Genomic DNA, 13,459 nt, shown 5'->3' with positions numbered 1-13,459 from the left:
CCCTGCTAGCATGAACTAAAAGGTGCCTAGTTCACACCAACAGGGTCAACATGTGACAGAACGCAGCATGTTAGAACTTTATAAATCACACTCCTGAGGTGGGCTTTACCACACCTTGTAAACAAGCCCTTAGTGATTCTTCATAGTCACACAGTCTTTGTGGACTGGAGATATGATTGCTGTGCTCTATCACCAGCTTGGATAGATTGGAGAAGATGCTTTTGATGTACCTGTAATCTGAAACAGCAAAGCTATTACAATTCCTTTCTAATACAGATATTGACAATCACCTCCAAACATAGTGCACTCAGTGCTACCAGCAAACCCTGCAGAAAAGAATGGGCACTTAGGGCTAGATTCACAAAAGGACTTAGTTGCCTAACTGCCACTTCAGGCATGTAAATCCCAGAATCAGGCCCACTAGGATTCAAAGCTTCCGTCAAACCCCGTAATCATGTAAAACTGCTCAGTAGCACCTACATTTTTGCAGAAGAAGATCCCTAGGAACCTATGTTTCTACCTCTGAGCATGCTCAGTGCAGTCCCATGTCAGGCATCCAGATGGCTACACCCCAGAGCAATTCATGTTCCTCTGCCTAATTTGCCTGCAGGGTTTGATCCAGTAAGTGTGCTCAGACCTCACCTATCAAACCAGGTCCCTATAGGCAAGCTTGTGCAAAAAATTGGGGGAGGGGGAGGAAGAAGGAGGACAGAGTAGCCACTTGTCCAGGTTTTCCTAGGATTATCTCTTTTTTAAGGTAGCTATCCTGGGAAATCTACAAGGGTGCTCAACGCACACTGCCATCTGTCCAGTTTTATGGGCTCAGGATCATCCTAGAGGTCCCAAATTTTTGTACTTCAGAGGTAGCAACCCTAGAGAAAAGGAGAAGGACCTTCTCCCTCATAACTAACCCAGTAGTGGGAGACCCAGGATCCCGTCCCCCTGCTCCAATGATTTTTTTTAATTATTTATCCACAGTGGAACTGCTTCAACAGGAGAGACTGAGGGTGCCTTATATCAGAATATCTCATAGTGCAATGGTTAGAGCACTCACCAGAAAAGTGGCAGATCCCAGTTCATATCCCTTCTCCCCTCAGGAGGATTGGGGTCTCCCACATCCCAGGTGAGTACTCTAACTACTGAGCTAAGAGTTAGGAGGGAGATGATACCCCCGGTCATCGTCCTCCTCCTCTTCCTCCCTCCAACTTCTTGAAAAAACAGCATAGGTGCCTAACACCAAGAGAGGGTTTTCAGCTGGGAATCCCAAGCTGAGGGAGGCAATTCCCTGCAGCCTCAATGTAGGTGCCTATCTCTGTGAGAGGGGTGGAGTTTATCACATACACACTTGACATCTCCCATTCTCTAGTTTAGGTGGGGAGCAGCCTAGCATGCTGGTTTATTTAAATCCCCTTTGAGGTGCCTCTCTCTCCCCATTCACTGCGTAGGAAGCCTAGGCACCTAACTCAGGCTTTGTGAAACCCAGTCAGTAATTTTCTAGGCATCTAAAAGTTAGGCATGGTGATGCTGAGCATCACCACACTATGTTTCTTTGTAAATCTAGCCCTGCTTTGTCTGTGTAACTCTTCCTAGAATCATCACTCCAGAAAAAGTGTACTAGGGTAAAAAAGAACAGGAGTATTTGTGGCACCTTAGAGACTAACGAATTTATTTGAGCATAAGCTTTTGTGGGCTACAGCCCACTTCATCGGATGCATGCAGTGGAAAATACAGTAGGAAGATATATATATATACACACACAGAGAACATGAATCAATGGGTGTTACCACCTTATAGTGTGTATATATATATCTTCTTACTATATTTTCCACTGCATGCATCCGATGAAGTGGGCTGTAGCCAACGAAAGCTTATGCTCAAATAAATTTGTTAGTCTCTAAGGTGCCACAAATACTCCTGTTCTTTTTGCAGATACAGACTAACACAGCTGCTACTCTGAAACATGTACTAGGGTCAGTGATTTTGTTAGCGTAAAAATATGCTGTCGGGGTTATGCTCCTGTGGTGCAAGACCTGTAGGATACCATTGCAACACAGCAGTTCAGAATACACCAAGTAGGACTGACAGCTAAAAACAATATATAATTTCTTCCACAGTTGTGATTATTCTTTAAGAAACACACATACCTTTATAGTCTCAGGGAGGTTAAACTGTTGTCTTTTCTCCTTTAATCGCTTCATTATGGTATCCACGGTTTCTTCGACGGATGGATTTGGTTCAGTACTTGCTGCTTCTTGCTTCCTGATCTCTTTGTATATTCCAGGGCTCTCATGCTGCACAATTCTTTTGGGTGCTTTAGGGGTACAGTTTTGCTCTTCTGACATTTTGAGTTTAAGCTCTGGTCAAAACAGCAAGTTACTTGGCAAATGAGTTTTTAATAAACATTTGTCAAAAGGTTTCTTCTGACACTATAAGAAAAACACCCTGGTTCCTTGTGTTAGTTTGTTAACATACTACAATCATTTGGGAAACTAATGATCCTTAACTTGAGTTTTTAATTCCTCTACCCCTCATCTGAGAGCATTCACTCAAACAGGCAGGAATCAGATGCAGCATAAACAGCAGAAGTTGCCAGGTGGGATAGAGCTGCCACTACCCCATACCACAACCCATCCAAGCCCCTTACATAGCAGGTGTGACCATGGACAAGGACATAGGCCAGGCAGCCATTATGCCTGGCTGATCTCCACTGCCAGAATGACGTCGAGCATCAGACAAGGCATCCATTATATTATTGTAACATGATGTTACAACAGGGACCAGCTTGGACCCTGGCCAGCCTAGGATTGAGTCTAAAGGTGGCTTAAAGACACCCATAGTTCCTGCTTGTGCAGACCAGAGGATATGGGAAGAAGTGAGAAACTATGGACAGGGCACTGGCCTGAGCCTTTGGAGCTTGGACTCTATTCCTGAATCTGCCACAGGTCTACTGGTTGACCTTATGCAAGTCACTTCATCTCTTTCTGCCTTAGTTTTCCTGCTTCTAAAATAGCACTAATGCTACTTACTTCCTTTGTAAAAGCACCCAATATTGCAAACACTCACACAGGCATTTAGCTTTACTACTGCGAGTACTCCCACTGAAATCAATGGCACTTCTCATGGTAGTAAAGTTAAGCATGTGCTCAAGTGTCTGCAGGATCAGGGCCTTTAAGGTGTATGAAAATGTATGTATGTGAACTGGGTTTTATCATTTCGAAATATAATCGATTTAAAGTGGCAATTTACAAGAAGTTACACATCTAGTTTGGACATTTTACAGCTATTTTGCTTTTCTTTAGTTAAAAAAACAACTTGTGACAATGCAGACTAATCACTTGATATTTAAGAGATGGATTTTCAAAGGAATTCATGGAGTTTGGTGCCCATCTCCCACTGGCTTTCAATGGGAGTTAAGTTTCTAGACACCTTAAGCACTTATCAAAATCCCACTCTACAGTACTGAAGTGTAATACTATGATTCACTTAATGGTGAAAAATGCATCTAAAACAAAAATGTTTCTTTGATTACTTTAAAAATAGCTCGTGTTTTATTTTTATTTAAAAAAAATCAATAGTGGCTAAATTTTCCCCTTGGATACAAATATCTTGCTCCCCACTCTGGTCAATGGAGCCACGTATAGGCTGTCAAGGAAAATTTTAACCTTTGGTATTAAATCTAATTTCAGGCAAGAAGCTATTTTAATGACTAAATAATAGGTGGTTTAAAATGGAGTTTTGTAATGTAAATTCAACAAACCCCCTTTACCACTACAATGTGAATGGTATCAGTATAACAAACCCATTAACTTGGCAATTAGGTACAGTATGCTAATACTAATGATGCTGAAATATCAGACAAACATTGAGGCTAATATTTAAAATTGCATCTCTGTTTGCAAAAATGTTGATAGTTATGAATAAGCTCTCTCTTTTTCAGCTCTATTGAAAATCGTTGAACTGACTTTCCGCGAGCATGGCAGGGAGAGATTGGCACTGCACATGCCATTTCATCTTTCTTTTTGTCCTTAGGGAAACTTAGTGAAATAGAAATAGGGAGCAAAGAGCAAAAAACAAATACTAAAATGCTCCTACTGCATTAGCACTGCTTTACAAAGTTTCCAGTACTATGAAATTGTCCACTATGCAATAAAATGAAACTATATACTATTATGTACCTTTGAGTTGTTTACGACCTTTAGCCAAGTCATTCATCCATTTCAGGACTTCAGGATTGGAAGTTTTGTCACTATGTGAAGGCTGCACATAAGAGAACAGAAAAGAAATGATGATGAGACTATTCCTTTTCTTGTATTCTCTACGGACTGATCCTGCAAAGAGAGTCAATGCACAGTGCACAAGGTTTAGCATGTGCGTGAGTCTTTGCAGATTCAGGCCTACGTTTGTAAAAATCAAACTTGTGCTTGATGTAGCAGGAATTCTGATGATACTCCTGCCATACTCATCCAATAAAGAAATAGCTTCTTTAAAATACAAAATATTTCAGAACAAAGATTCCATGTTAATGAGAATCACAGTGAATTATGAGATATATTTATTTCCCTCATACAAAAAAGAATAGGCATCTACCTAATCATCTACACCCCCTCCCCCAACAGAGTGGTTGTTGTCAACATTTCTATTCAAGGATCCCCTCCCAGGACCTCATTGTTATTTATCAGGATCTATTCAGGACCCTCTCCCATTTAACAATATGAGAAGGACAGGGTGGTCACAACAGCCTGATACCAGTTTGTGACCTGATACCTTAGGTCAAAAAAATATGCCCTAGCGGAACCTGGAAGATCTCAAGGAGGCTGCATGGGATTCACTTTGGTGTCTATCCAGGTGTGAGGAACTGTGGCAACGAACCTTATAGTGACAGCCTGTATATGAGCCATATCAGGTTACCATGGTCCATGTAGATGGTGATTCTTCCACACATCATATGGCCAGAAATAGTTAAGATCCCAAATCACTGCTAAGCATTATATTATATACACTCTCCATTTTACATATTTGGCTTGATTATGCTAATAAGCTTATTATCTTCTTGTATTGGGGCTTGATACTGCAAAGTGCTGAGTATTCTGTCCCTGGTCTTACAAATTACTTAAACACTGCTAAACTGTGCAGGTGGGTTTGAGTAGTAGGGTGCCCAGATAGCAAGTATGAAAAATCGGGACAGAATGTGGAGAGGTAATAGGCACCAATATAAGAGAAAGCCCTTAATATCGGGACTGTCCCTATAAAATCGGGACATCTGGTCACCCTAGTGAATCGTCTCATTGACCTCAGTGAGATTACCCACATGCTTAAAGTTTAAAGGATTTGCAGGATGGAAATCCAAATGCTCAACACTTTTCCAGATGAAGCCCTTACTGCAATCCTTAAGACCAGGGTCCCGAAAGTAATATTTTATGCATTTCACCTCAAATTTTTCACCCAATTTAATTGAAAAACCTGTAAAATACGTTTTAAATCTGTGCAAACACTGCTACCAAGATAATCTTCCTCTCCTTCTACTCCAGCCATGTCTCCTCCTCCTTGAGTCCTTTCCTCTTCCCTCCTGTATGTAGTGCAAGCTTTTCTCCACTGTCAAAGCAAAAGACTGCTCCTGACTACAGCCTTTCACTGCCTTCATCTCCTCCCTCTTTTGATTCCTGTCAGCATTTACTGCACAGTGGCAGCTGCACAGAATCAAAACAGAAACTTTTTAAAAAGACCGTACACCCACAACAATTTAAACATATTGTGTAGGAGAGAAGGGCTTTGAGAGGGGGTTAAGGAGTGGGGAAGTAGAGGGGGGAAATGCTGTTAGCTTTGCTGCCTGCCAAGTTCATCTGGCATACACCTGTAATAAAAAAAAAAAGTCATATAATGACTTAACTGCTTCCCTTGCTGTATGTGGCAGTGAGACAAGTGATTTATTCACTCCCCTTCCACCTGACCGAGTCTTAAGGTCACACACTCACTGCTCCCCTCTCTGTATCTGGTAGGGGGGTTTATTGATTCACTCACTGTATCCAGTGGGACTGCTCACATATCCCAGGTCTTTGTGAGGTCACTAAGATGGACACCCCTCTGTATCCTGAAGGACTACCAAGCCTCTATGAGGTCAGTGATGTGATCACCACCATACCCTTCAAGATTGATCCTGATGATTAATATAACTGAAATATTATCTGTCTGATTGCCCTGTGTTTTCTTCCTCTGCTCTCCTGAAAATCAGAAGAGGATTATTAACTTATCTGTGGTAATATTAAGAGTACTACACCTGACACTCTCTTCTGCTTCCCAGATCAATGGTTTTCCCCAACCTATTCAAGTATCTACAAAAAAGGGGATGGATGAAAATCTTTTCATTTTTATTGCTTCCAGGATTGCCTCTGTGTTTATTTGGGTTTGCCATCTAGTAAGCACAAGTGTTATTCAAATCCCAAAGTTGGCCATCTAGCTATCCACACATACGCACATGGCAGAAGGATCTCAAAATACCTTTTAAAATGACTGCAGCAATACAGGGCCTACAAAAATCATAATTCTGAATAGATATAGACCACAGTTGTTCATGCCCACTACTTTTCATTGACTATCACTGATACCAGCCCCATGACATACAAAATGTGGAAGTAAACCCCACCCAGCTCCCTGGCTTCCCCTTTTTAGACAAAACTCCTGGAAATCACCAGGTTGAGCAAGTGAAGTCTGTTGATCCTGTTCCACTCTCTGTAAACTAATCAGAGACGTAGCCCTCAAAAAGGTTGCTGAATAATGACCAATGATGAAGATGATGAATCCCAAGGTCTGGAAGTGGGGTCAAGGCTGTTGCACAATATTCTGATGATTTAGTTTATTTTACAGATCTATCTCTACCTAGCTATAAGAAGCTCAATATGGGAAGAGACAAATACATCTGTTTTTTATGTTCCATGGCTGCCACCAAAATCTCACAGATGCAGCAAGGTTCTTCCCCTTCAAAGAGTGCTATTTCCACCATTTGAGCTAAAGGAGAATCTCTATTAGCTGTCAGTAATATTAAGGCTTATATTCACTTTATTGACCAATCATAACAGAGCAATATAATCTCAAACAGATAAGGAGGTCTGATTCCAATGAAGTAAGGTTGGAAGGTGCTTATTATTTTTACATACTATAGCAATAGCTTTCATATACCACAGTAGTAGCAAAGGAGCATCACATCCTCCTAGGAAACTGCTTTACCTTTCAGACACCCAAGGAGTGTTCTGATAGATGATGGGATGCTACTGAGACAGAAATGGGGAGGATGCCACAACTTGTCTATGGAGCAACTGCACAAGAGGGTGAAACCTTACAGACCTCCACTCACACACAATATCCTATACCCTAGAGATGAATGGCTCCTTAGCTTTTGCTTTAGCCAGAGTCAATACTTGGGGCTCTCTCTGCCATATATTGTACATCTCGGGACACAGATACCACTTAGCCACAGACCAGAGCCTTCATTTTTTATTTGACAAATGACTTCTAAAGAATGTTATTGTTTTGTTGATTTTTTGAAAAGATAACTCAGTCCACATGAATGAGAAAAGCTACATAGCAGAACAAAGTTGCCAAACTAATAATTTTATCTAAAATGCAAGTAAGAAGCTATTTATACATATCAGAACATTCCTTTGTCTTACAGATTTTCAGGATATTTTAAAGTAATTAAATGTTACCATCACCCATCCTGATTGATGGATACTCCCCAATGAATATAACTCAAAACAGCTTCACAATTATGTCCTATAATCACTCAGATATCAATTTTTTTCTATTATTTTGCAAGAAGCAATCCTACACCTTTAAGGACAATATCCGTAAGACATGTAGCATTCACCCTGTAGCATTCATCCCATCTTATTTCTCTGATTATTTTCTTACCCGATATTTTTTTTCTTGTTCAAACTTTTCTTCAAACTTCCTGATTTTTCTCTTGAGACTTTGAAGATGTCTGGTAAGTTGCATTACTGTCTGCGGCTCTTTGCAGTCCTCACAATTACACCTGGAAGAACTTCTGGGCCTGCAAAAGTAGAAATAAAATCTCTGTTAATGCAACTAACACTTCTGATCTCCTGCCATGAAATCAGAACTATAGCCACATAGAACCATCTCTAGTCTAAATCATATGTAAATTGTGTTAGAACTCCAGATATTTCTCCTATATATAGACACAAGGAGAAATGGTTAGGCATTATGAAGTAAATATGTGAAAGATATGTTTTTTCTTTGAAGGTGGCATAGTGTTTAGTGGGCAGCCCCCACCTTTTCTACCTTACTTTGATTATTAAGTGTGGGATTCTGAAAAGGTCTCTGCATTGACCTAACTTTTGAAAACCATTTTGAAATTCTCACCCTAACAGGTCAGATTTTGATACTTTTGTTCACAGTTAATAATAGCACCTATTCCATGAGTAGTCCCACTGACTTCAATTCAATTATTTGTGGAGTAAGGTATGATGCAATGTGAACAAAGGGAACAGAAAATGGCACTTCTTTTATATGAAGTGCATTTAGGGCCAATTTCAGGAAGATATTTACTTCCTGAATCAGACCAGAGGGCTGCCTATAATGATTTCTGTAGGTTAGAATTAATTACTGTCACCAACAGGTGAAAATGTAGTACTGAAAATCAGAGCTGATCACAATTCCAGTCCACAGGAAATTCTTACATTACAAAATTTATTATTGTTCCAAATCAAAATGAAAACACTTTTTTAAAAATTTCCTATAGAACAAAAATTCAGAAAAAAGTTGAGAGTAAACTGAAATATTTCAATAAAATTAAAATGTTTCATTCCAATTTTGACTTTTTTCTTATTTTATATTGCATTATAATTTATAATATAATGAAAGAAATTCAAAACAAAATTAATTTTCAAAACACAAATATCCTTATAATTATTTTTTTTAAATTTTAAACAGAATTTTGTCAAAATAAACATGTTCTCATAAAAAGTTTAGATTTTGGGAAAATAGCATTTTCTGACAGACAAATGTTCAGTCAGAAAGTTTTCGATCAGCTCCACTGAAAATGATTCTGTCTAATTTCCATGCACTAAAAAAATGGGTTTGTTGGACAAAAAAATGTTTTTTTTTTAAAGTTTGTTTTATTTCAAGTTAAAATATTTGTAAGTATAATATTTTAACTTTGGACTTTAAAAAGCAGATGTTCTCGTTTAAGAGTTAGTACCACAAGTTGCCAAGAACTTGAAAAAAAGCACAAAATATTTCATTAGTATACTACCTTCTATTCTACAGGCATTTAGTGTTGCAATTGAGAGTCTACCCTTACTGGCAGTAGGCTTAATCATTGTGTAGGATATTTCATGTGTGACTTCTTAGATTTGTGAATAAATAGGCTTGATTATTTGTATTTGCCTAAACTTTATTTTTAAGATTTAAAGAAAACAGAGTTCCAGCATGAAATTAATTCTTAGAATTTTCAAAAAGGACTTACAAGGACTATTCAGATGTTTTGTGACACTGCCTTCCATTTCCAATGAATGACTCATGCAGTACCATTGCAGTTGAACTTTTCTGAATTAGACCTTTAATAACCATTTTTATCCTGTGTTCACTTTTCAGACTGATTATGAACTAACCTTTAAAAATGTCGTTACTAAACTATAATTGAGATTTCAGCTAATGTTGTATTTTGTTCTCATGGGAAAATGTTAGGTCATATTTATGGTATTTCAAATTAATCATGCCAAATTATATTATATTATGAAACATCCCTGTTTAGAGCAAACATCATGACCATATCTGAGAAATATGAAGAGTCAAATATTCTAGACTGTACAAACATAACAAAAATTAAAGTTAAAAATGTATTTTCTTACATCATGAAAGGTTGAGCGCTTGGTGGGGAAGGGGCCGACTCTGTGTCTAAATTAAATCTCTGGCTTTGACTAAAGATTGAGCAGCGTGGTGACAGAAGGGGATTATCTCCATCAGTAATATGATATAGTAGTCTACTGGTCCCTAAGGAGTGATGGTCTTCTAGGCCGTTGTCTGCGTCACTCTGCCAGTCTCGATGGGCTGGTACAGGCTCTATAACGACAAGATCAAATCAATATGGGACTGAAGGTCTCATAAAACAGTCTAATTCGTTAGCTACAGAGGAAAATAAGAATCTGCATGAACAAATGTGTTCATGGAAGCAAAGTGTGATGCTTGAAAATGTTGCAATTAATACAATGAATAATGTATGGTATAGCAATGCAGCATACACTGGTAGAATGTGGTACCAAATCAGAGCATAACAAAGGAGGATACATAGGTTACAACAACTGGTATAACACTGTATTCTGAGTTCCACAATGGAATATAGACAGGTGTGTGTGCGTAAAAATAAACCATGAAGTTTTGTTAAAAGAAAGATAGGAAGTTTCTCAGAATAAAAGCATTTTCTCTGTTTTTATAGATCAGTTTTCTCCGAAATGTACTCTTTGCAGCAGAATATGAAGACAGATGTAAAACAAGACTCATTCCCTAATTTAGGGCTCAGTCCTTTGCTTGGGAGAAGGATAGGACACATCTGCAGAAGTAACACATTTAGGACTCTATCCTGCAGTGTATTGAGTGCTTCTAGCCTGATGACCCATATCCTGTAGAATTCTGCTCTTAATTCTCAGGGTAAGATGCCACTCTGCAGAACATTACTAACCCATCATGTATTACTAACCCATTCAGACCAATATACGCGAACAGAAAATTGAAACTGGTTGCATAAACAGTAAAATGTAGGTGGTGCACTCTGTCTGCTGACTTGGGGTGTTAGGTATATGGCATTATGCTAGCAATGTCCCCATGCACTAATGGGCGCATAGGCTCCTAAGGAGTGGACAGCACCTAGTGTGTGAGAGGGGGAATGCATAAGGAGCATTTTCAACAGTGAGCTTAATTAGCCATTGGAGCAACTTATGCAAAGGATGTAGTGGATCCCTCCATCACTTGAAGTCTTTTAATCAAAAAAGGATGCCTTTCTAAAAGATATTCTGTAGCTCAAACACAAGATCCAGCTCGATGTAAGAAACATAGGTGAAATTCTACAGCCTCTGTTAAGCAGGAGGTCAGACTAGATGATCGTAATGGTCCCTTCAGGTCTTAAATCTGTCTGTCTATGAACCTCACCTCCCTCCTTTTGCCCACTGGCCAAGACCACATAGTTCTAGTCCACATCTTGCCCTGACTCTGCATTGAAACAGTGAGACTCCCTGATCCTTCTTCCTCACCCTCAAGAGGCTTACACAAAATAGGCCGGAATTTTATCCTTAACTGGTATTTTTTTCCACAGGGTGTGCTTTTAAGAAGATTATGCTTCATGATGGCGAAATCCTGTACCAGCATACAAAATCCTGTTGAAAATATATGTACAAACAAGTTACAAAAGCCAGAATAGAATTTTCAATGCCAAAAGAGAGTGTTTTCTCTCAACTACATGGGTAGAGATTTTCATCTATATTAATAACTAATATATTAATATAAGTTAATTTTATTATTTTCCCTTCAAAATTGTATCTATATGCAAAATTGGAGTCTGCATCAATTATTTTTATATTTACTGTAGGTTCATACCATGAATTAGTTCTGTATCATACATACATTACAAGGGATTCATTATATCATAGATTTTATAAAAATTTCAGCAGAAGAAATTGAACATTAATTTTCTCCCAGATCAGCAAGGAGATGTCAGATAAGCAGCAGATCTGAAAATGTTCCTTCACCTTTGCTTTTAACTAAAAATGAAATTTTAATCAATGATGTTACAAAAATTCAGAAGACATACCTCTAATTCCTATTAATTTAGAGCACTAAGTTGTGGATTTTCCCATGGTAAGGGGGTAGGACTTTCAGAGATAAAAAGGCCTTTTCCATTAAGATTTTGATGGAACTGTTATACTGTATTTTAATTATTATCTGCATAACAGATAATCACTGAACTTGTTTAGCAGTGGGAAAATAGCGGCTCCAAGCAGCCTCCCTTCTCGAAAGCAGAAAATTGGGCACCGACTTCAAAATAAATAGATTTAAATGATCTAAAATACTGTTTTATCAGACATTGTCCAATTGTTTCTATGTCACAGGCAACACAACACCAAATGTTCCTAAATTAAAAAGATTATATAGTGCTTACACTGTTAGCTAACAAGTGATGTTCTATAACTCTGGAATAAAGTATTTTGTTGTTTTTAACATCATTAAATGCATTTGTAATATTTTGCATTTTTATTTTACTTGTTTTCATTTTTAGGAGCAATAAAAATAGGTCTACTTGGAATATTAATCAATATATGAACAGAGTATTTGTTTACAGTGTACCACATTACTGATTCAGACACTTTATGATATTGAAAAACATGGTAGAAGCATGTTATAATGGTTGCAAAATGATATGCTAAATAATTAGAATTACAGTTGCCCGCGCAGCCAGGAATGCTGGAACAATTTTTACTGTGGGGGTGCTGAGGCCAACAATAAGCAGCAGTATCTTCCTGTGCAGACAAATCAAACAATATAGCCAGTTCTCCCACTTCACTGAAGCCTGAGGAGCTACTAGTGTGCTGGAGAGGAGAATTTGACCAATGAAGTAGAAATTATTAAGCAAAAAGTTATTGGATAGAATTAAAAACCAGGTACATTGGCCTTGTTTGTCACAACTCGTTCTGGTCAGAAAATTTTTCAATGAAATAGATGGTCCTCAGAAAGTGCAGATTAGTTGAAACTGAAACTATTTGCAGAAATATCTTGGCTTTGATAAAAGTTTCTTTGGGAAGGTTTCTCTGGTCCAGGATGGAATTTCTGGTCAAACAAAAGAGAGAGAGAGAGAGAGACCCACCACAGAATAGGCAATAGCCCAGTGGTCAGGGGCGGTCTATGTTTTTTGCCACCCCAAGCACAGCAGTCAAGGAGCCTTCGGCGGCACTTCTGCAGGAAGTCCGAGTCAGGGAGCCTTTGGCCGCATATCTGCGGGAGGTCAGGCAGTCCCGCAGATTCGGCGGTGGTTCTGCAGGTGATCTACCGGTCCTGAGCCTTTGGCATACCTGCCACCGAATTGCTGCTGAAGCCACGGTAACCGATGGACCTCCTGCAGAAACGCTGCTGAAGGCTCCCTGACTGCCACCCTCACGACGATCAGCAGGCCGCCACTCCCCCCTCTGGCCTGGCTTGCCACCCCAGGCACATGCTTGCTGAGCTGGTGCCTGGAGCCACCCCTGCCAGTGATTATGGCACTCTCACATCCCAGGAGAATAACCTAACAGCTCCAAGAGGGAGAGAGACCCACCTCAGCACAGCCAATAAGCCTGGTGGTTAGGGCATTCACCTGAGATGAGGGAGTGCCCTAGTCACTTGGCTATTGGTTATTCTGAGGTGGAGCTTGGCCTCTCTTGTGCACGCTCTTATTTGACCAGAAATTCCATCCTAGGCC

The 13,459-nt window shown here is 39.2% G+C and overlaps 1 protein-coding gene across 9 annotated transcripts in view; it reads right to left on the bottom strand.

Moving 5' to 3' along the window:
* The window catches only part of FAM13C (family with sequence similarity 13 member C), a 243,760-nt gene that overhangs the window by 29,608 nt on the left and 200,693 nt on the right, over positions 1-13,459 (bottom strand). For 8 of the 9 annotated variants that reach the window (XM_030569828.1, XM_030569822.1, XM_030569823.1 and 5 more), the window contains 4 exons: positions 9,867-10,077; positions 7,906-8,044; positions 4,176-4,257; positions 2,145-2,356 (listed from right to left, as the gene is read on the bottom strand). In XM_030569828.1, coding sequence (XP_030425688.1) covers positions 2,145-2,356; positions 4,176-4,257; positions 7,906-8,044; positions 9,867-10,077 — 644 coding nt within the window. Of the gene's footprint in view, positions 1-159; positions 238-2,144; positions 2,357-4,175; positions 4,258-7,905; positions 8,045-9,866; positions 10,078-13,459 lie in introns of those variants that run through there. The other variant, XM_030569830.1, reaches the window with a different exon arrangement.

The sequence above is a fragment of the Gopherus evgoodei genome, chromosome 7, assembly GCF_007399415.2.
Source record: "Gopherus evgoodei ecotype Sinaloan lineage chromosome 7, rGopEvg1_v1.p, whole genome shotgun sequence".
In the NCBI taxonomy this organism is placed as follows: Eukaryota; Metazoa; Chordata; order Testudines; family Testudinidae; genus Gopherus; species Gopherus evgoodei.
This window is presented reverse-complemented; position numbering and strand designations above follow the sequence as displayed.